Here is a 26612-nt window from a genome sequence, read left to right as displayed (position 1 = left end):
GGCTTCTGCCTGGATCAGTACGACAGGAATAGATATCCTTTGGATCTCACTTTGAAAGGCCTTTCTATTTTTAGGTTAACATAGCGTAGGTAGTGACGGCCAGGATCTCTCCATGGCAAAGGCACATTTCTCCTCTTGTATTTAGTCACTAATTGGCAGGAGGCTACGTTGGTACCGTCGTTGGTATCTTCATCAGTGTTCTACCTTCATTGATGATGCGTGCTTGGGTGGATTCAAGCTCTGTCAACCCTTCCACACTTACTAGGTGGCAGTCTCCTGAAAAGACCTCCTCCCCATTTCCCTCCTTTTTTGAATATCACTATGGACTTACAGATTGTTTTATTCACTTATACCCATTCTTTTCTTTTTTAAATTCTCACCCAAGGATATGTTTTACTGATTTTTAGAGAGAGGGGGAAGGGAGAGAGAGAGAGGGGGAGAGAGAGAGAGGGGAGAGAGAGAGAGAGAGAGAGGGAGAGAGAGAGAGAGAGAGGGAGAGAGAGAGAGAGAAGAAAAAGAAACATCTATGTATGAGGGGAACATTGTCTCCCATACATGCCACCACCAGAGATTCAATTCGCAACCTAGGTATGTGCTCTGACCAGAAATTGAACCAGCACCCTTTTGGTGCACAGAATGGTGCTCTAAACATCCAAACCACAATGGCCAGGGCTATCTATACTCATTCTTTTTTATGATAAACTAGAGGCCCGAGGCACAAAAATTCGTGTACTTGGCGGGGCGGAGGGGGTGGGGTGGGGGGTGTCCCTCAGCCTGGCCTGCAACCTCTCGCAGTCCAGGAGCCCTCGGGGGATGTCCAACTGAGGAGCGGGCCTCAGCCGTCAGTTGGACATCCTTAGTGCTGCCAAGGAGGCGGGAGAGGCTCCCGCCACCGCCACCGTACTCGCAGCCATCAGTCCTGCTTGTGGCTGAGCAGAGCTTCCCCTGTGGAGCGCACTGACCACCAGGGGGCAGCTCCTGTGTTGAGCGTCTGCCCTCTGGTGGTCAGTGCATGTCATAGTGACCGGTCATTCCCGGTTGTTCTGCCTTTAGAGTTAATGTACATATTACCTTTTTATTATATAGGATGTTTTCTAGATTTAGTTAGTGGAATCCTTTCAAACTGGCTCTCAAGTCCTTTAGTTATAATCCTATTAGTCTTTGAGCATTTCCTTATTTTCTGGCACAAGAAGGTGGTTCAGGCCCATCTTGTGCAAATCAGCTGTTTCTTCAGAGTCCTGGGCTCTCAAAGTGCAAGAATGGTATTTGAAACCAAGATCTCAGTGTTAGATGTGCTCATTGCCACTACTACTAGGTCCTAGAGCCTTTAGTGTTCAGACTTTGAAAAAAAATTTTTTTAAAAATCAAGGCTTCATATTGATAATTCTAATTCAAATCTAACATTTAGGACTTTACCTTATTACTTTGTATTCTATATCTTTTTTTTCTTTCAGTGAAAATTTGCTTTCTAATAACATTACCATAATTACCATGCATTATATAAAAAATAGTCTCAACCAGCCCAGCTGGTGTGGCTCAGTGGTTGAGCATCGACCCATGAATCAAGAGGTCCTAGGTTCGATTCCTGGTCAGAGGACATGCCTGGGTTGCAGACTTGATTCCCAGTATCGGATGTGCAGGAGGCAGCCGATCGATATCTCTCTCATCATTAATGTTTCTATCTCTCTGTTCCTCTCCCTTCTTCTCTCTCTAAAAAAAAAAAAAATCAATAAAAACATATTTATAATAGTCTCAACCTTAATATTAAAATTGCCACTAAAAATATAAACCTATTTGGCCAGGTTTCAGATTTCTTTGAAGCTCTTTATACCCTTAGACTATAACCCATGGTTAGTGTACTACGTTCATAATATTTGAAATAATTACTTTCTGTATGTGGTCCTGTTATTAATTGGATATACAGTTTTATTCGTTTGTTTCTATTAGTACTAAGGGTTTGCCTTTTTCATTCTTCTGTCTCTATTTTTTAAAATTAAAGTATTGGCAACGTTTAAAAGCCAAAACTATATAAAAAAGTACATTTAGAGAAATCTTACTTCCATCACTGCCTCTAGCCTCGTTTCTACCTATTCCCTATAGATAACCATTTTTATTACTTTCTAGTTTATCCCTTCTCTCTTTTCTTTCTTTACTTCTTTTAAAAATCAAATTGTAATATATATTTTACATTTCTTTGTGCAAAACTAAGCAAATATATTACTGTGTTATTTCCCACTTTTCTTGCACAAAAGGCGGTAAATCAGATACCCTGCTCTGCATCTTTCTTTTCTCCCTGACAACGTATCCTGGAAATTACTGGTACATCACTTTCCAGAAACAGTTCTCTTTCCTTTTTCATTTCACAGCTGCATAGTACTCCACTCTATATGTTTACTGTAGTTTATTCAGCCACTCTCCTATGGCCATTTGGATTATTTCAATTTTTTTTTTATTATTAGGGATGCCACCTTGAATAAGCTTGTGTATGTATGTTGGTTGGTATCTATGGGGGTCTATCTTTTGGAAGATTCCTAGAAATGGGATTGCTGGATTATATTTTGTCAGATATTGCCAAATCCCCCCTCCCCCACTTATAGGGGTTGTACTGTTTTGCCCTTCCTTCAGCAATATTTGAGAAGGCCAATTTCCCTGGTGAGTGCATACTACACACTGTTTACAAAGCATTTTATAAAGATATCTAAGTGACTTCAGGTTCACCAGTTGGTTCTGAGAGTGAGCTGGAGACTATCTGGGTGTTCTGGGACCTCTAGGGAAGTAGCCAGGTTTGGGTAGAGTGCTGAATCTAGAGGACAGTTAAGGAACATTTTCTGTCAGAGTGCAGTTAAAACCAACTGTCCCAGCTGCTGCCCAGCTCTGTCCCCTTGCTCTAACCAATTCAACACACGGCTTTCTAGCTTCTTACCACTAGTATATGCCTTTTTTTTTCTTTTTCTGGTTTTCTGGTTCTTGGAGCCCACTTTGTCTGCTGAAAAGCGGGCCAGATGTGCTGGAGAATTCATGCCTCTGCTAACCCCAGAGCAGCCTCCAGAGGGACTGCTAACCTGCCAACACTTGGATTTTAGCCCAGGGCAACTGATTTTAGACCTCTGACCCCAGCCTGCAAGACAATAAATCATGTTATTTTAAGTCACCAAATTTGTGGTAATTTGTTGCAGTAGCCACAGGAAATTAGTATAAAAGGGCTTCTTGAAAAAATGGCAGCTGACATCATACTGATTGGTGAAAGAATAAATGCTTTCCCCTAAGATCTTTAACAAGGTAATAAATTCACTCTTTCCACTTCTGTTCAACTGAAGATCCTAGCCAGAGCAATAATGCAAGAAAGAGATATAAATAGAAATAAAGAGTTTGGAAAAGAACAAGTAAAAATGTTATTCACAGAGAACATGATCATCTATAGAAAATCCCAAGGAATCTACACAAAGTCCTACTGATATTAACAAGTGAGCTTAGCAAGGTTGCAGAATACTAATTGATATATAAAAAAACAGTTGTATTTTTATATATTAATAATAAGCAATTAAAATTAAGAAAACAATATCATTTATAAAAGCATTAAAAATATGAAACACATATGGATGAATTTGGCAAAAGATGAGTAGTACCTATATATTGAAAACTGCAAAGCACTGTGGAAAGAGATTTTAAAAAAATCTAACTAAAGGGAGGGACATACTATGTTCATGGACTCTAAATTGATCCATAGTTTCAATGTAATCCAATTCAAAATACCAGAAGAATTTTGTAGAAACTAGCAAGCTGATTCTAAAATTTATATGGAAATGCAAAAGACATAGAATAGCTAAAACAAACTTGAGAAAGAACAAAAGTGGCAGACTAACACTAATTGATTTCAAGCCTTGCTGTAAAACTATAGTAATCAAGCCAGTGCAGCATTGGCATAAAGATAAATATACAGAATATTGAAATAGAACATAGAGCCTCGAAACAGACCCACACATATAAATGAATTTGATTTTTTACAGAAGTGCCAGGGCAATTCAAAGGGGAAAGAATAATCTTAACAGCAAATGGTGCCAGAACAATTGAATAAAAAAGCCAACTTTTATCCTTACCTCACACCATGAATGCAAATAAAGTAGAAATAGATCACAGACCTAAATGTAAGAGCCCAATCTATTAAACTTCTAGGAAAAAAACATAACTGAAAATCTTAAGGCCCTTGGTAAGGGTTTTAAAACTAGGATAGTAAAAGAAAAAGGTGATAAATTGGACTTGATAAAAAAAAAAAACTTCTGCTCTTCTATATACACTGTTAAAAAATAAAAAGGCAAGCCACAGAATGAGAGAAAATACTTGCAAAACACAATCTGACAAGAGATTTATATCTAGACTATTTAAAGAACACTTGCAATGCACAATTAAGACAAACAATTCAATTGAAAAGATGGCCAAATATTTGAACAGATACTTTACCAAGTAAGATATACAGATGGAAAATAAGCACATGAAATTATTCTCAACATCATCAATCATTAGAGAAGTGCAAATTAAAGTCACAATAAGACACGGCTACACACCCACTAGAATGGCTGAAATTTAAAAGACGGATTATATGAAGTGTTAATAGACTCTAGAGCAGCTGGAACTCTCATACACCGCTGGTGGGAATGTAAATTGATACGACTCATTTAGAAAACAGCTTGGCAGTTTCTGAAGAAGTTAAAACATATACTATACCACTCCACCATTCTATGTCTAGGTATTTATCTGAGATAAATGAAAATCTATGTCCATATAAAAACTTGTACAGAAATTTTTATAGCAACTTTATTTGTAAAAGCCAAATGCTTAAAACTACCCAAATGGCCATCAGTAGGTGAGTGGATCATTAAATTGTGGTGCATTCCCAATGGAATCCGACTCAGCAATAAAAAGGGGAGGGGCTATGACACAGATGAATCTCACAATAATTATTCCGAGAGAAATAAGCCTTACAGAAAAGAGTACGTGTCATAAAATGAATTTTATACAGAATTTTAGAAAATGTAAACTAACCTGTACTGACAGGAAACAGACCAGTGTTTGCCTGGACATGGGATGGCAGGAAGAGTGAGAGGAGAGGTATTACAAAGGGTCACAGAACCTTTTGGGAGGTGATGGAAATGCTCATTGTCTTGAATGTAGTAATGAAATCACAGCTATATTCATGTCCAAATTCATCAAGGTTTATACTTTAAACATGTCTTTAAACAGGTTACCGTACATCAAATTTACTTTATTAAAAGGGATAAAAGAGTTATGCAGAGAAGTGTAAGACGTAATTTAGCAGATAATGAGTATTTACTGTGGGTAAAAAATTTACTTAGAAACACCGTCAAGATTTTGTTTGTAAATACATTTCGTAGAAGAGCCCACAGCATCTTGATGGTGATCTGTATGACAGACTGAATGAAATGGTGAGATTCCAATGGAGAATTTCACTTAATAAAACAGAATTTCCAGGAAGTTATCCTCTTTTCACAATCAGGCTACCCTGGGACTCAGAGAAAATATTCCAGTGTTTTATAAGGTCTTCGTCTAAGAGGTCATCTATGAAAAGTTATTTTACGAAGGAGACATCCAGTTGGAAACCTGATCCCATCTTTCAGAGAGAGAGAGAGAGAGAGAGAGAGAGAGAGAGAGAGAGAGAGAGAGAGAGAATGAATCACTATACTCAGACAGCACACCCAGGGGCATTCCCAAAGTACCCTCTTGTCTTGGCACAATTCTTCTATGATATTGTGAATCTGCACCAATGCTGGGCTGTGGGACCAGCCATGAAGGTGAGGCCCAAGGTGGGCTCTTCAGTCACCAAGGCGCCTTGGCCTCTGAGATGTTCCTTACTTGGGTGTCAACAAGGTTGGGGGGCATGCCTAAAACCTTTGTGGTCTGGGCATGGAGCTCAGGGGTGGAGACCACAGCCAGCTAGCTTGGTGATCATGGCTGCTCTTCCTCTGTGTTCAGGTGGAACACCACGCCTTGCTGTCGACCTTGCAGCTGTTGTACACCGTGGGCTATTCCCTCTCCACTGTCGCCCTCCTCCTGGCTCTCACTCTCCTCCTGTTTCTTCGGTGAGTGGAACTCTGTGGGTGTGTGCTCAGGCGTGTGCCCTGGAGTTTGCGTATTGGCTACCTCTAGAATGCAGTAGAAGACTGGGCTGGGTGATGGCCGGGCTCATCAGAGCTGGAAAGGAGTCTGAGAGACTTCCTAGTCCATCCATCCTTTTGCAGAGGAAGGGAGATGAATATCAGAGGTCCACGGAGTCACCCGTCATCAAGCGCAGTGAGAATTGGAATCTGGGTCCCTAACTCATAGGATAACCTATGTGCCGGGCCCTGCTCCAAAGTCCTAATCACACCCATTGCTACCACAGCCCATTCTCACCACAGAGCTGCCAGAGGCATTATTTCTACAGCAGAGATTCAGAAACATCCCCAAAGCAGATGAATGAGGGGTAGAGATGGGATTTCAGACTCGAATTAGCTGTGTTTCCTGGTGCCCAGGCTCTGTCCTAAGCATGTTACATGCACTAAGTCATTTAAATCTCATCCTGATCCGAATGAAGCTTAGTTCTAATTCCAGGAGATTAGCACTGTTATTACCCCCATTTTGTAAGTGAGTTACTCAACTGTGGAGAGATTGAGGAACTGGCCCAAGATCACACAGCTGGTGAGTGATAGAGCCAGGACCACAACCAGGCAGTCCAGCGCCTCAGCATTTTCACTCCCTGATACTCTCTTTCAGAATCCCAAGCCTCAGTGCATTTTATTCAATCACGTTTTTAAAAATTCCCCGAGTGAGACATTTATAGAGCCACAGGGGAGCCCTCTCAGGCTCTCTTGGTTCAGCCCTTTCGGGAACATCACTGAGCACATAACACGGCAGAATGAGAGTTTGGCACGGAAGCAGGAGACCTGCATGGAGACCGTGGAGATTGGATGCTAGCTCCAGAGCAGCTCCCGACCTGGGCTCCCCACCTGGGCTCTCCAAGCCCAGGTCTGGCCCTCCGTGACCCTTAACCTCAGGGTGGCCCCTGGCTCCTGGAGCAGGGTAATGACCATCTGCTTCAGGGAGAGCAGTTCCTGAACAATGGGAGAATCGCACAGCCCGGGCCCACTGCTGTGGGTGACCTCCTCCACCCCCCTTCCCAAAGTCTCAGAACCAAGCCAGGAGAAAGGAGCGGCCCGGCGCCGCAGGGAGTAACTTCAGCAAAACCCGGGTCAACCCAGTGTCCGTTTGCCTCGGGCGCTGGGTAGAGTAAGACCCCGTCCCTGCCTTGGAGCAGTCCCCAGTCTAGTTAGGGAGAAGGATGCATAAATGCTAAAGTGCAAGGACCTGCTTCAAATCTGCCTTCAAAATTAGAAAAGACGAATAGCTCTAAAGCAAGGCATGTGCCGCCCAGGGGCCCAGGTGGGGCTGGGAGAGCAGAGTGATGCAGCTTTAATCAGCCAGGACAAGGCGGAGCCTGCAGGAGGCTCCAGGTGGGCGAGGCCTAAGTGAGTGCGGTGTGATCCCGCAGCCCTTGGAGGCAAGCACGCTTGTTCTTGCAGGCCGTGGAGCCTGGGAGAGCCGTATGCTATAGCAGTTTCTGGGTTCAAATCTCAGCTCTACCACTAACTGCTCTGGGACTTTGGACAAGTGACTTAACCCTTCTGCCGTGATCTCCCCAGTAGTAAAGACAGGGCAAGAATGGTACCTACTCTTTCAGAGGTTGGAAGGAGCAAGGGTACCCATAAGAACTCACTTGTAAATGGCTTGGGACACAGCGGCATATGCGGACCATGTTATACAGGTGTTAGCTGTTATCAGCCTCGCGTCACGGTTGAGGAAAATGAGCCACAGAGCAGTCAGGTCACGTATCCCAGCCAGCCCGCTCTGGAGCCTACACCGCACCCCCACCCTGCAGTGGGCACACGGCGGCGGTGCAGGCACCACCTGTTGGTCGGCCCCGCCTTTCCTGAGGGGAGGAACGCGGTTTCCTCCTGCACAGGAAGCTCCACTGCACCCGCAACTACATCCACATGAACCTGTTTGCTTCCTTCGTCCTGAAAGCCCTGGCCGTGCTGGGGAAGGACATCGTCTTCCACAACTCTTACTCCCGGAGGCCCGACACCGAGAAGGAGTGGGTGTCCTACATGTCCGAGGTAAGCCCTCCCCCGGGGGGGTCAGTGCTGGGTCCGAGGGCAGGGAGGTGGGCCGGAGAGGGAGGAGGGTGATAAAGGGCCAGAGGCGTTGTGGTCAGACAGGCAGCACCTCCGAGAGTGGGGCAGGTGAAGAGAATCAGCAGCAGAAATTTCACTGTGGGGCTACTGAACAGCCCGGGGGTGGGAAAGGTCTTCATCTGTACGTAAAAGAAGAACTAAACCAGATCTATCTTTTTTAAAAAATATATATTTTATTGATTTTTTACAGAGAGGAAGGGAGAGGGATAGAGAGTTAGAAACATCGATGAGAGAGAAACATCGATCAGCTGCCTCCTGCACACCCCCTACTGGGGATGTGCCCGCAACCAAGGTACATGCCCTTGACCGGAATCGAACCCGGGACCCTTGAGTCCGCAGGCCGACGCTCCTTCCACTGAGCCAAACCGGTTAGGGCCAGATCCATCTTTTTATTATTAATATTTTTTTATTTAATCCTCACCCAAGGATATTTTTCCATTGATTTTTAGAGAGAGTGGAAGGGAGAAGAGAGACAGAAATATCAACGTGAGAGAGACGCATTGATAGGTTGCCACCTACACGCGCCCCAATCAGGGCCGGGGAACCTGCAACCAAAGTACATGCCCTTGACCGGAATCGAACCCGGGACCCTTCAGTCCGTGGGCCGACGCTCTATCCACTGAGCCAAACAGGCGAGGGCTATTTTTACTATTTATCAAAGCAGCAAAGCTTTCCCACATTGAAATCTGCATCTGTGAACATGGTTTTTCCTTTATCGTGTTAATGACGAACGCAGTAGCCTGTCAAACTGACTGCGTTCCTGGAATAAACCCAACTAGGTCCTGACACATCGTTCTTCCTTTTCTGTCTCTGGATCCCGATGGCTAGTACTGTCTTTGGTTTAGCATTTCTCACCCACATTCGTGAGTAATGTCTTTTCCTGTAATGCCTTTGTTAAGCTTTTGGATAAAGTTTATGCTGACCTCTTAAATCGGACTTGTTCCCTCTTTCTCTATTCTCTGGAAGAGTTGATTTAAGATGATTTATTCTTCCTTAAACATGTGATAGATTACACCAGTGAAGCCATGGGGGGCCCAGAGTTTTGTTTATTGGGAGGCTTTTAATTATAAACTAATTATGTCTCATATTTACATTTTATATTTCTTCTGCTGTCACAAGGTAAAATTTATGTTTTTCTAGGAATTTCTCTATTTCATCTAATGTTTTAAATTTATTGGCATGATATTGCCCATAGCTTCCTAAGGTCTTTTAAAGGTCTATTGCGTCTATAGTGGTGTTCCTTTTTTCCGTTCCTGATATTGATCACTTGTAGCTTCACCCTCTTCCTCTTTGCCAGGAGTTTCTCAGTTTTACTGGATTTTTCAAAAACTGAATTTGGGGCATTGTTGATTCTCTTTACTTTATGTTCTCTATTTCAGTAATTTCCACTTCCATCTTTATTATCTTTCTATGCGCTTTTGTTAGGTTTATATGCTGTTCTTTTTCTGACATAATATTGAAGGTAATTGATTTTCAGCTTTTTGCTTATTTAATTAATGCATTTAAGGCTGCACGTTTCATTCTGAGTGTGGAACTAGCTGCATAGCACACATTTTGATATGCAGTATTTTCCTTTCATTCAGTTCAGAAGTAAGTTCTAATCTCTATTATCGTTTCTCCTTTGATTCATGAGTTATTTAGAAGTTTATTTCCTCATTTTCAATCGTATGCAGATTTTTTTGGTTGTTGATGTCTAGCTCAGTTGAATTGAGATCAGGGAATAAACCCTTTAGTTTCCTTTAGGGAAGTTGCTGATGAGATTCCTCTGTTTTTGTTTGTCTAAAATTGTCTAAAGTGTCAAGGAAGAGGCTCGGCTTTGAAACCTGCACAAAGCACTCCTTCACATTTTGAGATTGTGGTCTCCTCTCTGAGAGGGAGGGAGGGGAGCAAAGAGAGGGGGTTCTGCTCAGAGAGGCCCCTCTCCACCCTCCTGTGGTCCCGATCCTGGGGGAGCCTGGGCCCACCTGGGGCGCTCTGTCCTCCGCAGATTTCCGCCTCCTGCCGCTCAGCCCAGGTTCTCCTGCACTACTTCGTGGGCGCCAATTACTCGTGGCTCCTGGTGGAAGGCCTTTACCTCCGCACGCTGCTGGAGCCCACGGTGCTTTCCGAAAGGCGGCTGTGGCCCACATACCTGCTGGTGGGTTGGGGTGAGTGATGTGAACCCCCAGCCTCTTTTTCTGGGGACTCTTCAGATCATGGGAGCCCAATAGGGCCTTTGGTCAGTTAGGCACCCAACTGGAGTGTGCAAGCAATGCACACTCACACACAAACGTGCCATAGACCCAATGCACACATGCAGAAATTGGTAGAATCATGACATTCCTCCTACCCTGTCCCCAACTGTATTGGTCTGCTCAGGATGTCATAACAAAATGCCATAGACTGCATGGCTTATACGATGGACAATTACTTCTCAGTTATGGGGGATGGGACGTTTGAAATCAGGGTGACAGCATGACTGAGTTCTGGTGAGGGTTGTCTTTCTGGCTTGCAGACAGCTGCCTTCTTGCTGTCTTCACATAGTGGGGGGTGGGGGGGAGGTAGCGAGAGAGAGTGCGCACAGCTCTGGGCTCTTCTTACAAGAGAATTGATCCCATCATGATGACACCCCTGCCTCCCCCAACCTCTTCCAAATTCAGTTACCTCCAAAGGTCTCGTCTCCAAATATTACATTATTACATTGGGGTTATGGCTTCAACGTATTATTTTTTTTGGGGGGGACACATAAATCATAACACTAAGTCTTCAAGATGAGGCCTGGAACCCCTGCTGCCACAGCTCCTGGGGCATTTGAGACTGCAGAATTCAGAGGAAATGACCTTGGCCTTCAGTTCAGAATATTTTGGTTAACGTCTCTGAATTGACTGCAAGCTGCTCTGTGACATGTGACAAGTCTGTCCTCTCTGCTTCCTGGCTTGCTGACAATGAAACAATGGACGGGCTGTGCCATCGCAGCCCACCGTGCTATGATGTCCGGGCTTTTGTCAGAGTTAACCAGCAGTGCTTGGCCCATCAGGCTGGGGCGGATACAGGCAGGTTTGGCCAACCAGAAACTAACTACACTTGCCTGTTCTCTCCCCAGCCTTCCCGCTGCTGTTTGTTGTGCCCTGGAGTATCGCCCGTGCGCAGCTGGAGAACACAGGGTAGGCAATTCATCTGTTTTCTCACGTCCATGAGCCAGTAATCCCCAAATATGCCCAAACACAAGGCTACACATCATTTTTCCCAGAGACCACCCACCCCCTTCCATTTTGGCCATCTAAAATATACCTAGTGGGGGACTGGGTGGGGGTGATGTTGGAGGGATTGAGCAAAAAGAAAAATAAAGGGAAAAAACTCATGCACATGGACAACAGTATGGTGATTGCCAGGGGGGAGGGGTAGGTAGAGGACAGTATAGAAGGGATAAATGGTGATGGATGGAGACTTGATTTGGGGTGGTGAATATACAGTACAGTGTACAGATGATGTGTTGTGTGCACCTAAAACCTGTATAATTTTGCTAACCAGTGTCACCCCAATAAATTCAATATAAAGGAAAAAATAAACATAAAATATGTCTAGGAATGTAGATAAAAATAATCAAAGATTTTCCTTAGAGTTTATTAGTTTATTAAGTTATGCCTGCAAATTAGCACAAAATTAGCTAGAACAAATTAGAAAATAACACAAAAATTTGCTGCATACCTTATCAGTGACCTGGGTATATAAGCATACATGTACAAGAATGGTTATTGCATCATAGTTCAAAGTGGGAGGAATAAAGCAAAGTGGAAAGAGTAAAAGTGGCCAAAAGATTCAAAATTCTGGTTATAAATGAAAAAGTGCTGGGGATGTAATGTACAGCATGGTGACTATAGTTAACATAACTTTATTGTGTATTTGAACTTTGCTAAGACAGTGAGTCTTAAAAGTTTTCATTATAAGAAAAAAAATTATAACTATGTGAGGTGATGGATGTTAACTAGACTTATTGTGGTGATCATCCTATATAATAAAAGCATAATATTCTAAGTGTTTGACCAATCTGTTGACTGTTCGGTCAACCTCTTGACCAGTCGCTATGACTCGCAAGAGGGCAGATGCTCTGACTGGTAGGTTAGCTTGCTGCTGGGGTCTGGCTGATCAGGGACTGGGTGAGAGGGCTAGACATGCCCTGTAGCCCTCCTGCTGTCCCTCCCTGCTGGTCAACCTCCCACAGCCCCTCCTCAACTGGCCAGCCCTCATTGGCCCTGATTGGGACTGGGTGAGATGGCCCCGATTGGCCCTGATTGCCGGCCAGGCCAAGGGACCCCACCCGTGCATGAATTTGTGCACCAGGCCTCTAGTTTCACTATATTTATATAGTAAATCATCATGTTGTACACATGAAACTAATATAATGTTAATATGGCAATTATATTTCAATTTAAAAAATAAAACAAAAAACACTAACCAAACAAAAAGACCCTGAACATCCATCAATACAGGAATTAATGAATAAATTGTGACCTACCTATATTGTGGAATATTATGAGACTACTGAGAAAACATGTTAATTCTATATCTTCTGACTTCTAGGGGCTGAATCTCAACAGCACATTGTTAAGGCTGTTGTTGAATAATGCTCATCATGTGATCCCATTTTTTTCTCCAAATAATCACCACCAAAAAGTCCTTTATGTAATTAAGAATTTACATTTCTATGAACACGTCACAGGTGTAGGAGGATATAGAAGTTTAGCATCGAGGAGCACTTTAGTGGTTAGAAAAGTTAACACTACTGTATTGGTAGGAAGGAATGTGAGTCCTCTCTTCTTCTCTTCCACCTCTCAGGAGAATGACGGCTTGAAGGTGAGTCTTGAGTATGAGCATTCTTTTTCCAGAGGTCATGCAGCTTTTGCATTCAACCTTACCTTGATTTAAAGTCTCCTTCTACTGTCTGCTCTTTGCTGTAGATGCTGGGTAACCAACAAAAATAAGGAAATCTGGTGGATCATCCGAGGACCCATGCTGCTTTGTGTAGCAGTAAGGACCATCCCATCTACCCTTTTTCCCCTCTGAGCTCAGTAGCTGTGGAGGACCATGCCCCCTCCCCACCACACCAAATTCTCTGGCTCAGAAAGAGCCAGGGCCAGATCCCTTGAGAAGGAGATGCTGAGCTGTGAGTAGGATCTGCTGGATGAAAAGGAACAAATTAGCAACTTCACTGTGTTCTGGTTCAGGACCTAAGTTCAGGGTTATATACAAGCCTCCTTCTCTCTGGGTCTTCAGACATGCGCTTGGTAAATAGTTGTGATGGGGATACAGGAGTATCAGCCATGGGCCAGTCCAGGGATAGCCTTGGGTTTTAACACCACTAGTAGGAGGGAGGGGACACCCAGGAAGCTTCTTTTAGGGAGGAGAACATAGAATCAATATTGACCCAAACTGTGATGGGTGTTAGAGTCAGGAGAGTCAGGAGATGCTGCTTCTGTGAGACCCTGAGGAGGAAGAGCCTTTATTCCATGTGGCCCAGGATATGGGGGCTGGGGGAGGAATGCTCGGCCCAGAGTCCTAAAGCTTTCTTAGGTAGGTAGGTAGGTAGGAAGAGAGAGAGAGAGAGAGAGAGAGAGAGAGAGAGAGAGAGAGAGAGAGAGAGAGAATATGTGGATAAATAGACAGACAGACAGATACCAGATGGAAGCCATCCTTTTGAGGACCTAGCCTTAGAAGACACACAGCGTCACTTCCACCACATTTTTTTTTTCTTTAGATGCAAATAACGAAATCTAGCTCACACTCCAGAGGAAAGGGGAACATTAGGCTCAGCCTCTTGGTGGGAGAGGCATCAACAATTTTATAAACATATTTTAAAATGTTTCTACCAAGGCTGATAATGAAGAGCTGACTTTTCCTAGTTCATGCAGTTGTGGAAAGTAATCTAGATAGTGGAGAACATGGACTTTCCAGTGAATTCTGTGGCAGCAACAGGATCTCAAAATCAGACACCACTAGTGCTGGGGTTCCTTACAGAAGGAGGCTGTGGCAGTTTTTGTTAAGTGCAGGGAGGTTTGCAATAGGAGAAATCTAGATTTAATTAGTCTCTTACTAGCTGTGGAACCTTGGAAATTGCACTTGTCTCCTCTGTGCCCCTGTTTTCTCGTTGTATCACGTCATTGCGTGGCTTCCTCAGAGGGTTATTGTGAGGATTAAATAAAATAACGTATGGACAGTTAGCCAATGCCTGGCATGGTAAGTGCTCAATAAACACTAGTTAATAATGATAATGTACATCTCCATCTGCCTTTCTTGGACGACTATAGTGGTGGGCATTCCTGAGGAAGAAGAATAAACTAAATGGCTTTTCAGGATCCTTCCCAGGCTTTCGGTGGAGGTGGCCTTAGGGAGGGTAGGGTTTACTGCAAGCTCTTTCTATCTGACCACTGACTGCCAAGTTGCCCCGAGTTTACCTGGACAGGGATCTGATTGGCCAGGCCTAGGGTGACCTCGATATTCATAGCCACATGGACTCCATCACTTACTCTTGTCTGCTTTTTTTTCAAGGTCAATTTCTTCATCTTCCTGAAAATTCTCAAGCTTCTCATTTCTAAGCTCAAAGCCCATCAAATGTGCTTCAAAGATTATAAATACAGGTGAGTAGCCTGAGGTCAGTATCCAGTAGTCTAAGACTGTTTTGACCTCTCTGGCTGTTCTGGCCAATGTCTGGGGGTGTGTGGGAGGGAATGAGTTATATTAGTATGTTTATCTCCTAAGGCAAGGGTATCCGGGGGAACCCCTCTGAGAAAGGAGTCATGGGATCCTATAGGGCTTTGCCAATGGTGAGGACTTTCTAGCCCCACGAAAATGAAGTTAAGTGGTGAGTTGTCAAGGACATACACATCCCCCTAGTAGGAAACTGTTGAAATGCTCCTAAGAATGGCTGGTTTAAGGGAAAGGAAAGAGTCACATGAAAGGAAGTTAGTCACCTATCTTTGGGAGGGATTTGAGGTCACAGAATAAAAGACATATTCATAACTCAGAAGAGAATAGTTGGATATTTTTGAAACCTTGGGATATAAGACCACAAATGTTTGAAGTCCAAGGAAATACATTCAGCACACAGTCACTCTTTCTTTGTGACTTGCCTTGGCTGTGTCCCATCTTCTGCTTTCCACCGTGACAGTAGTCCCACTTCACAGCAAGTCAGATCACAGGTACTGAGATCTGCATTGTTGGAGATACAAACGAATGAATAAATGAATGAATAAGTGGCATAACAAGATCTCTCTTTCCTTTTCCAGTTACTCTTTACTGTCTATGAGACTTGTCCACTTCAGCAGGGTTCTTGCGAAAGGACTGTTTTAACTCAAAAAAGTAGCTCTCAGAGTAGGGATTCTAGGCCGCATGGTAGAACAGAGGTGGGGGTGAGAGTCGGGATGGCTATAGCTCTGTTTCTCGCTCGCCTAAGGCCAAAACGGGGCCTGACTCAGGTGTGTGGGAAGGTAGTTTTTTACATTTATCTGACAAAACTTTAATGAATGCCTCCAATGTGTCTGAAACTGTGCTGGGAACAAAAGGTAAAGGCGATGTGGACCCTGACAGCAAGGAGCACACACCAACTGGCCAAGGACTGGGGCGTTGGTGTGGAACTCGAGTCAGGAGGGCTGATGATGGCCATGACCTCAGGCTCACCGACTGACCTTGGGCAAGTCACTTGGCCTTTCTGGGCCTGTTTTCTGGTGTGTAAAGTGAGAGTCCACACCAGATCCACCTCCTCCTCGTTATGAGGATAAAGGAGGCCATAGACACAGGTGTCCCAGTCCAATTAGATGTGGTGAGTGGTATTTGCCCAGGATTCAAACCCCGAATCCTACCTACCTCCAGGAGGTCAGAAGAATACATCACATGGTTCAGGACTGGGAAAATATACACTGTAGTTGGCCCAACTATTTTGCAAGCACCCCAGCCCTGGGCCACTTGGGCTGGCCTGGACCACACAGGGCCTCGCTGTCTTTCTTGGCGCCTCTGATCGAGCCTCCAAGTGGCTGACAGTTGCTTTGGCTCTTTTCCCAAGGCCCAGCCTCTCTTACCACTGTCTGAGCGGGGAGGCCCCAGGCCAAGAGCAGAGCTGCTCTAGTCTCCCCTGTGCGGGTCCATTCAGGGGGAGCAGTTCTCTCACAAACACCCTGGAAACCCCACAGAGGACAGCATTCCCGGAAGACTTTCCACAAAGGCTGATCGCCTAAACCCTGTCACTTTGTGCCCCCAAAGCCCACCATGTACCACTTGGTCTCCGTGCTCCAGGCCCAGAGCAGTCCTTCCAATAGCTTTCCATCTGGGCCGCTCCTAAGCATCTCCTGACACTTGGCCGGAAACAGGCAGCTGAGCCTCATCTGAGTTCTGACTCAGAGAGTGAGGGGTGGAGTCCCATCATTTGGGCTTTTCACAGTCGACTTCTCCAGGAGATTCTGATACACACCCAGAGGGGGAACCACCAGATCAGATACACACCCAGAGGGAGGACCACCAGATCAGATACACACCCAGAGGGGGAACCACCAGATCAGATACACACCCAGAGGGAGGACCACCAGATCAGATACACACCCAGAGGGGGAACCACCAGATCAGATACACACCCAGGGGGAGGACCACCAGATCAGATACACACCCAGAGGGGGAACCACCAGATCAGATACACACCCAGAGGGAGGACCACCAGATCAGATACACACCCAGAGGGGGAACCACCAGATCAGATACACACCCAGAGGGAGGACCACCAGAGGGAGGACCACCTGAACTGTCTGGTTAGGCTCTGGCAAATGTGTTTCTAAGCAGCCGTGATACCCCTTTCTAAGGTCTCCTTCAGAGTTATCCAAGATAGTGGTTTCCAAACTTTTCTGATCGCGCACTCTATTAGTACAGAAATTGTGAGCATGACCCTCATCATATATGCACCAGGCCTGTGGAACTGTTATCTACATTATAACATAAACCAAAAAATAGAAATTGATTAAGAATGGGTAAATATTAATATACATAGAATTTCTGCTAACTTCTTTAATTATATTTTCTTCTAACACCAAATGGACCACTTTGCACAGCACTGGAGTGTGTCACCCCATTGGGAGCCAAGGATTGAGGGAAGTCTAAGTAAAGATACTAGGGAGGTCCTGATGGCTGAGCAGTGATTTAGGACTGGCTATTTTGGGGAGAGAAAGAGTAACTGCCTGATGCACACTATGTGTCTTAAAACTTCTTTTTCCTTCCCCCACTCTTGTATGAGGAAAAAGCTTGAAAAGGGAAACGTGGGTTCGTGCCTACCTGGAGGCCTCCCAGGATGAGACACCTCATTTTGGCAAGTTTGCCACCACCTGGGACTGTACTGGGGACCTATGAGTGTGCCCGAATGGCTGAGACTGTGCAGGGCTTGACTGATGCCCCCTGAACTCACAAGAGACTAATATATAAACCAGACTATACAACTATTTATTCATAGAGACTGTGGAAGGTGGGGGTAGGGTGGAGGCTTCTTCTAGTGCCCCCAGTCTTTGCAAAGTTGACACCAGAAGATCCACAAACACAGTGCGGCCACCAGAACGTTATTGGTGATCATGTCATCCAAGTAGAGTAATTGGTGATGAAGGATCCTTGATGGTGGCCTGAGAACCCACCACTGTCCTGTGGCTCCACCTATCTGGTGAGAGGGAGGTTCACTCCTCAGTCTCCACAGAGAGAGCTGGATAAGTCCTGAGGACCTCCTGCTTTTCTGTAATATTTCCTGCCATTTGGGTTGGCCATCTGTTTTTTGTTTACTGACTTTCAATTGCAGAGTTCAACGAAATTGATCAGCTTGTGCTTAGTCATTAGCAAAATGTCAGGGCCCTATCTCTCAGGACACACCTAGGACACCTTAGTTTGCGCCCTGGGCTGGTGAATCCTACAGCACCGATGATCACGTTTGCCCACTTTTCTCTCCAAGCAGTGCTAACCCTCTCATTTCCAAGTTCTGAGAGGGCTGCTTCCGGTCTCCTCATGGGCCATCAGCACCCCAGCTCACACTGCCTCTTCCACGCTGGAATGTTCTCCCCTACACACCCCTCCATGTTTGTTTTCTATGAGAGCCCTCTGCTAGGGTAGGGAGAAGGGGGGCGACAGGGCCTCGTGCATTTTTGTACAAACTCTGGTAGGAACAGTCCTACCTCCAACTTTCCCAGATTTTGAGAACTTTCTGGAAGTCGCTCTCAAGAATTGATCCCCCTCCAGGAGTCTATTTTAGGAAAGTTTAAACTAAACACATTTAAACCTTGCCAAAGAGGCAAGCTGCTAGGACCTGGAGAACCTTCTGTAGGCCCCACCCTCATTTCTAGGCTTCTGCTCCTCAAGTGGAGGCAACTGTTACCAGCTCCTCAGACTGGGCTGGGAGGGACAGCTGAGCCCTGTCTCCGGGTGAGCAAGGCCCTGGGATGCCCACAGACACCCGCAGACCTCCGCGTGGTCGGCGATCTCTGTTCTTGGTAGTTCCAGCGTGGCGGTGGCTCACTTCCGCTAGATAAACCATCTTAACCATCCATGTGATGGGTGGGGCAGAGCGCTTAATGGATTCACAAAGGAGAATCATTTAACATGCTAAACCCCAGAGCCCTTTCTGAAAGGACTTTCTGGTGGGCAAAGATGAAAAATATCACAAATGGAAGTAAAATTGGTCAAAGGCATTGAGGTTGTAAACAACTTGAGGGCAGGGATGGCTTCATTAAATATAAGGATAGCTAAATTTTAGTGATCATTCATTATGTAGCAAATACCATTTATTCTGAGGGTTTACCATGTGTTAATCCTTATGATGACATTTCCAATTATTATTATTAGTAGTAATATTTTATTTCAATATTTTATATTGTATTATTATTTGTATAGTCCTCATTTTTACCAATAAAAAGGTTAAATCATTGGCTCAAGGCCACACTGCTAGCAATTGGTATCATTGGGATTTGAACCCAGGCCTTAGTTACTGTCCCTGCTGGGATTTGAACCCAGGCCTCAGATACTCTACTGCCTTTGACCCTACCTCCTCCTTCCTCACTGTAAATATTTATTAAATAGCTAAATGACTGCAATAAACTAAGCCATTTGGTGTGGTTGTTTTTAAAGATTTTAAATTGATTTTTAGAGAGGAAAGGAGAGGGAGAGAAAGAGACACATGGATGTGAGAGCAATTCATTGATCAGCTGCCTCTTCACTCTCCCTACCAGGGATCGAGCCTGCAACCTGGGCATGTGCCCTTACCAGAATCGAACCTGCAACCTTTCAGTGCACAGGACGATACCCAACCAACCGAGCCACACTGGCCAGGGCAAACTAAGTAATTTAAATAAACAAATGATTAAAGTTGGAAAATAAGCATAAACCCAGTTCATAAGAATAAACTTCTATAAATATTTATGGATTTTTACCTGAACAGGAATACAAATAGTACTTTGCTTAAAGAGAAGTTAGAATGAGGTGAGGTGAGGTGAGGTGACACCCATCCCAAGAAGTGGGGGTTACTAAAACACTCCAGAACTTTATAAAAGGTGGTCCTTCTTTAGAAACCATCCCATGCTAAATGTGGGGTCTCGGATTGGATCCTGGTTGTGAAAAGAACACTAGTAGAAAAACTGCTGAAATTCTAGTCAAGTTTGGACTATAGTTATTAGTCACATACCAATGTGGGTTTCTCAGTTTTGACAAATGTATGTGATTTCTGTAAGATTTGAACATTAGGGGACACAGAGTGAAGGGTATCTGGGAACTTTCTGCACTACCTTTGCTACTTTTCTACACATGCAAAATTATTCTGAAATAAAAAGTTTATTTCAAAATACAATGCTGGGGTGGGGACAGGGTGGAGGGGCTTAATGGGGAAAAAGAGGGGTACATCTGTAATACTTTCAACAATAAAGATACAAAAAAAAACCCATAATGCCCTAGCAAGCCCCTAAGAATAAGACATGGGTCCGAGGGTAATGTAACCCAGAGCGAGTGTCGCAAACTCAGACACTTGCGAGGGCCCAGCAGGCAGGTGAGGGTTGGTAAGCATGTTCCCTCTAAAGGGACAGCCACCACCAGGCCGTAGCTGACGATTGCCCTGCAGGCATTTGGGCCCGATCTCCCCATTTTTTTCAGAAGAAGCTGGAAATCTGGACATCATTGCTTAAAGCCTCCTTATCAATGAAAGGTGGCTTCAGTAACAAAAATCACTTCCTACAGCTTGCCACTGTGCAACCTCTGAGCTAAAGGGTTTTAAAGCACTCCTGGAAATTCAAAACAACAATAAGAAACTCTTGAAATGGTCTCTCTGTGGGAGACCTTCCTGTTGCCTAGCTAAGTGCGTGCTGCGTGGGCGGGCCTGAGGGTAGCAGAGCATGTGAGCCTGGCACAGGCCAACCATGTAACCAGGCCTGTGTCTCAGACTCCCACTCCTTGGCCGCTCCTTGATGGTCAAGCCCAAGGGACACGCAGTCCAGGCGCCTGGGTGGAGTCCCTCTTTCTGGGTGATTCCTGCTCCGCTCGTACTGGCTTTAGGTGCTTTTAGGGCACAAAGGAGAGCGGTTTTGTTTCCTTGATGACATTGCATTGGAACGGCCCTCACAGACACAGGATTCATGGTAAGCACTGTTCTCTTTTGGGCAGAGATACACCTTCTGGAAGACACTGTCCATTAGCTGCTGCTGACCCTCCATGGTCCTACCCCTTTAATTCCATGGGGTTTGGGGAAATCTCCTAGTGTAGACATTTAAGAAAGGGAGTTGGGCTAAAAAAAAAAATCATTACAATTGAGCTCTTTGCCCCCAGTTATGTATAAAAACAGTAGCTTTGTTTGTGCCCTGGATGTGAATCACGGTGCTAATGTAGTTAGCTTTACAACAAGCAGCGGCTCAGTGGTAAAGAGCAGTTGTTTCCAAAGGTGGCTCCTTAAAAATTCACATTCCCGGGACCCAGACTCCAGAGGTCTTGCTTCAGAGCCTTGTCCCTGGGACCAGGAAGATGTGTCTGTATAGACATAGCTCTGTAAGGAATTCTAACAGTCCAATAGCTGTGTTTGGGAAGCATCGGTATGTGAGATGGAGGGTTGGGCCCCAGCTGTGTACTTTGCACGTGGGTGGTACAAAGGAATGTTTGTCTTTTTTTTGTGTATGGTTTATACAACAGGGAGCTTCCACACAGCACTTTTTACGAGGAGGATCAGTTTCTCATTTCCTCCGCGTCCCGGGGGTTCAGGGGCAGCGTGGGGGCTGGGGTGGAGCTGGGTGGAGTGCGCAGGGCCTGAGTATGAGGTCAGAAGAAGCCCTGATTCCAGGCAGGTACTTGGCACTTAGTGGCTCTGTGACCCTGGGCAAGTGTTTTTTTTCCTTCTCAGGCTCAGGAAAGCACTGGCATCGGAAGTCCTGAATAGAGAAAGAGACAGAGGCACCAGCTAGCCAGGTAATAGGACATTTGTCAAAGCTAGTAGAGGTGTAGGGCCCAGGGTGATAGCTATGTGCATGGAAATCTATCCATCAGGCAAAATGTGGATATGTCTGTAGGTGTGTCATTCATTCATTCATTCATTCATTCAATTCATGTTTTCTGAGCATCTGCCATGAGCCAAGTGTTCAGATGCACCTAGGAACAAGACCACATTGGCCCTTAAGGCATTCCAGTGTAGCCAAGAAGACAAACTGGGAAATCAACTGTTTATTAATGGTAACAGCTACAATAAAGGCATGCTCAGAAGAGCAGGAAATGTCGCCTGTTCCCAATGTGGCCCTCATGATAGTTATTTGGTTGTCGTTGCAGATTGGCAAAATCAACGCTGGTTCTCATCCCTTTGTTGGGTGTTCACGAGATTCTCTTCTCTTTTGTCACTGATGATCAAGTTGAAGGATTTTCAAAACTTGTACGCCTCTTCATCCAGTTGACTCTGAGCTCCTTCCATGTAAGTAGGCGTCTGAACCAGGATGCCTTGGCTTTGTAGAAAACAAAACGCCCTTGATCCAAACAGACTCAAAATTGAGAAAGCCCACAGATGGAAATAAAAGTTCTGGAATCAGCAGGCTTTATCAGTGAGGGCCTTTGGCCATAGAAGGGTATGTAGATGGAGGTGTTGCCTTGATCCTGCCAGCGTGATGTGGTGACTAAGAAGGGAAAAGTGGCCTGTTTCCTGGGATGTAATAGTTGGTGTGACTCATGATCATACTAACTGTGAGTGTCAATGTGAAACCTTTTATTAAGTGGCTATTTTTGCTGGGTCCTCTGTAGAACATTGTACAAAATGATGGTTGTGTATACTTCAGGTGATGTACTCAGAACACAAAAAAATGTAGGTAGGGACCAATGCGTTGAGACCAGGAGGCTCTTGAACCTTGACAGATGTGTGGGGGGCTGAAACAAGAAACCGGAGGCCAGCTGTGGTTAATTTACCTGGGTATTTTAATCACTCATTGCTTGAATTGTTGTCCATTACTCAGCAGTTTGAAATGCCAATAATTATTATTCTCATGATTCTGGGGGTCTGAAATCCAGGTAGGACATAACAAGGATGGTTCATCTCTGATCCACTTGTTGCCTGCCGGGGTTGGAACTTCCAAGACGGCTTTTCCACTCAGATGTCTGGTGCCTTAGCTGGAAAGGCTCGAATGGCTAGGGCTGGCCAGAGCAGCTTTATTTGGGTGAAGTTTCTGGGGCTTCATTTCTCACTGCCAACTACATCCCTCAGTCCCCTACAGTCTTAAAGGCTTGCACTTGCTGCCTGTCCTCTCTCCGTGGTTTCACTAGCAGGGCAGCTGAACTTCTACATGCAGTTCAGGGCTCCCAAGGGCACAAAAGCAGGAGCTTTCAGGCCTTCTAAGTGCCTGGGTCTGGAAGTCACATAGTGATACTAGTAATGCATTCTACTATTTAAAGCAAGTCATAGACCCAACCTGGCCTGAAGGGGAGGAGACTGCACCTGCCATGAAACCTGGGAGGCATGGCTCATTAGCAAAGGCCACTAATGCAGAAGACTACCACAAAGAGTGTGGACACACAAAAGGTCCTGTACAGTAGTAATATTGGAATTAATAATCTCAAAATGCTTGCATAGGAGCAGGATTTTCAGAATGGATAAGAGAGGAGCTCAGCAAGTCCTATCTGCAAGAAGCAAATATAAAATTGGACAAAATTATCAACAACATCCATATCAGGACCCTGGAGATCAACAAAGGCATACAAAAGACTGAGAAGAGTTTATTCGAGAAGAATTACTGAACTCACTTGAGTAAGAGCAATGGGAATCTATATTGTTGTTTTCCTGAGACTGTTCTTGTCCTCCAACCCTTCCTCCACCAATGAGCAAATTCTAGTGAAAACTATCAGCTTCATTGAAGAAAGGGGCTGACTTAATATAGATCAGAGAACATAACAAGCCCATACCCGTGGGCATTGTCAGATACAGTAATGGTTTTAGTGGCAAAGGAACAAGGAAAAACAATATCACAGACTGAGGCTGTGGTACTAGGTAAGGCAGAGAGGCTCAGTATCAGATTAAGATGGTAGAAGAAAGCATCACTGAGTTTGAAGAAATTTCAGTTACAATTACCCAGTCTGAGAAGCAAACAAACAAAAAGAATGAAGAAAAATAATAGAGCTTCAGATATGCCATCAAGAAAATCAACATACACATAGAGGAGTCCCAGAAGGAGAAGGGAGAGAAGAAAAAGTAGAAAAATCATTTGGAGAAAAAAAATGGTTGAAAACTTCCCAAATCTGATGAAAAACATTAATCCAGGCATCCAGGAAACTCAATGAGCTCCAAATAGGATAAAGCAAAGAGATTCACATCTAGAAACATTATAGTTAAACTTTTGGAAGCCAAATACAAAGAGAAAATCCTGAAAGTAACGAGAGCCCTGGCCAGTGTTTCTAAGTGGTTGGAGCACCTGCCTGCACACCAAAGGGTTCTGGGCTTCATTGCCAGTCAAGGGCAGGTACCTGGGTTTCAGATTCGCTCCCCAGGGTGGGGGGCAAGTGGGAGGCAACCAGTTGATGTGTCTCTCTCACATCCATGTTCCTCTCTCTCTCTCTCTCTCTCTCTCCCCACCACCCCCTCTCTCTCATCTCCCTTCCACTCTCTCTGAAAAAGCAATAGAAAAAATATCCTCGGGTGAGAATTAACAAAACAAAAATGAAAGTAACAAGAGAAAAATGACTCATTGCATACGGAGACCAACAATATAATTAGAGCTGACTATGATCAGAAATAATGGAGGCCAGAAAGCAGTGATATGACATAATCAAAATGCTGCATGAAAAATAATTTAATCAAGGATTCTATATTTAGCAAAATTATGTTTCAAACTTAAGGTAAAATAAAGACATAAATAAAGACTAAGATAATTTATTGCCAGCAAACCCTCCTGAAGAGAAGTACCAAGGGAAGTCTGTCAGGCTGGAAGAAAATGACATTAGTCAATAACGCAAATCCACAAGAAGAAATAGGTACACACATAGGTAAATGTGAAAGATATATTTATTTTCTTTTTTATTTAGCTGATTTTAAAGGCATAAGATTGCAGAAAATAATTATAAACTCTATTATTGTTTTAAATTGTATACAGCAATGTATACAATTTAAAACAATAATAGAGTTTATAATTGTATACAGCAATGTATACAATTTAAAACAATAATAGAGTTTATAATTAAGATCTAATATATTACCACAATAGTAGCACAAAAGAACAAGGAGGAAATGTAGCTGTATGGGAGGAAAGTTTCTATATTTTGCCAGAATTGTTAGTATTAATATGAAATAGATTATGATAAGTTAAGATGCATGTTGTAATCTTTGGTACAAACACTAGGAAAATAATGCAAAGAATATAGTAAGAATGCCAGCAGAGGCATTAAAATGGCACACTTGAAAATATCTGTTTACTCCCAAACACTTTCAATCTTATTGGATCTTCACATTATCTTGTGAGGGAGAAATTATTATGCCATTTTCAAAACGAAGGAATTCAGACTCAGAGGAGAACTTGCAAATACTAATAAGTGGCAAATATGAGATTTGTATGCAGGGAGGTTAAGACCTCGCTTATAACTATTATGTCATCATGCTCCTCAGGTGCCCCTGAGGGTCAGAACCAGGAGACACCCAATTCCCTACATCAGAGTTTTAAAGATGTGCCAGTAGACAGGGTCAGGTGCTGTGATTCTGTGGACAGAGTGGAGATGTGTGCCTGTCCACTGCACTCTCATGAAAGGCCAAGGGGACAGAGCCTGAAGCGGGGTCAGAGCAGTTGGACAATGGCTCTTTTTCCTCCCATTAGAGCTGAATTTTATGTAGCTTTGAACTAAAAAATAATCAATAACTATTTTTCTTCATGAAACCATGATTCATTTATGTCAATCCTTTGGGAAATTTCAACAGCTAAGGTTTAGTAATTTGAGTTTCCTATGTTGTTTGGGCTTAATCTTCTTTAAAGGGTAATTCTAAATGAGAAAAAAACAACAAAGAGCTGCAGCTGTTATATAATTAGTATTTGGTGGCCATTTTTTCCCCTAAGGGACAGATTTCTGAGAAGGAATTCTAGCCTATCATACGCCCCTGGCAAGGGAGCATGTTTGGATCATCTATTGCTATGCAACGAACTCCTACAAAACTTCCTGGCTTAAAGCAGTAATCATGGTATTATCTTTAATGATTCCATGAGCTGGGCCATCTGGACTCGGCCGGATGGTCCTTTTAATACATGTAATATTTGGCTGGGGCTGCAAACATCTGAAGGCTCAGTTGGGCTGGAACATCCAAGATGGCTCATTCGCACGACTAGACATTGACCTGGGCTGTTGGCTGAGCTGAGCTGAGCTGAAGCTATCAATTAGAGAGTCGCAATTCTCTTCCGTGTGGCCTCTCCATGTAACTTGGGCATCTCCCACCATGGCAGCTGGACCCTTGGAGCATCCCAAGAACAAATGTTTTGAGAGAGAGAAATAAGAAACTTCCAAACTTCTTGAGGCAGGGGCTTGGACGCCCCAGAATATCACTTTTACCACATGGTATTGGCAGAAAAAGCCACAAGTTAATCCCAGATTCAAGGGAAAAATAAGGTCCACCTCCTGATGTGAGGATGAGCATATGCCTACTGAGAGAGGAGGAATCGTTGGGGCCACCTCTGGAGACCAGCTACCACCCTGGATCCTTTGGTTCTACAGCCACATAGAGCTCTGCTCAACACCATTCAACACTGAGGAATGTGAGCAATCAGAGTGGCTCTGCAGCCTGAGCCAGAAAACACACTTGGAGGGCTTGTGCATAGTCAGAGGCCTCCCACCTTCTGAATACCCCTGCACTGTTCCCCTCCATCCCACCAGGCAGAGGTGAGAATCTGGGTGGGCAGG

General features: G+C 44.3%; 1 protein-coding gene across 1 annotated transcript in view; it reads left to right on the top strand.

The window, feature by feature from the left end:
• The window catches only part of GLP2R (glucagon like peptide 2 receptor), a 48498-nt gene that overhangs the window by 16809 nt on the left and 5077 nt on the right, over positions 1-26612 (top strand). Inside the window, exons 5-11 of the mRNA XM_008153458.3 lie at positions 5989-6095; positions 8015-8168; positions 10234-10393; positions 11329-11389; positions 13184-13253; positions 14772-14860; positions 22029-22167. Coding sequence (XP_008151680.2) covers positions 5989-6095; positions 8015-8168; positions 10234-10393; positions 11329-11389; positions 13184-13253; positions 14772-14860; positions 22029-22167 — 780 coding nt within the window. The remainder of the gene's footprint in view (positions 1-5988; positions 6096-8014; positions 8169-10233; positions 10394-11328; positions 11390-13183; positions 13254-14771; positions 14861-22028; positions 22168-26612) is intronic.

This window comes from Eptesicus fuscus, chromosome 20 (assembly GCF_027574615.1).
Source record: "Eptesicus fuscus isolate TK198812 chromosome 20, DD_ASM_mEF_20220401, whole genome shotgun sequence".
NCBI lineage: Eukaryota > Metazoa > Chordata > Mammalia > Chiroptera > Vespertilionidae > Eptesicus > Eptesicus fuscus.
This window is presented reverse-complemented; position numbering and strand designations above follow the sequence as displayed.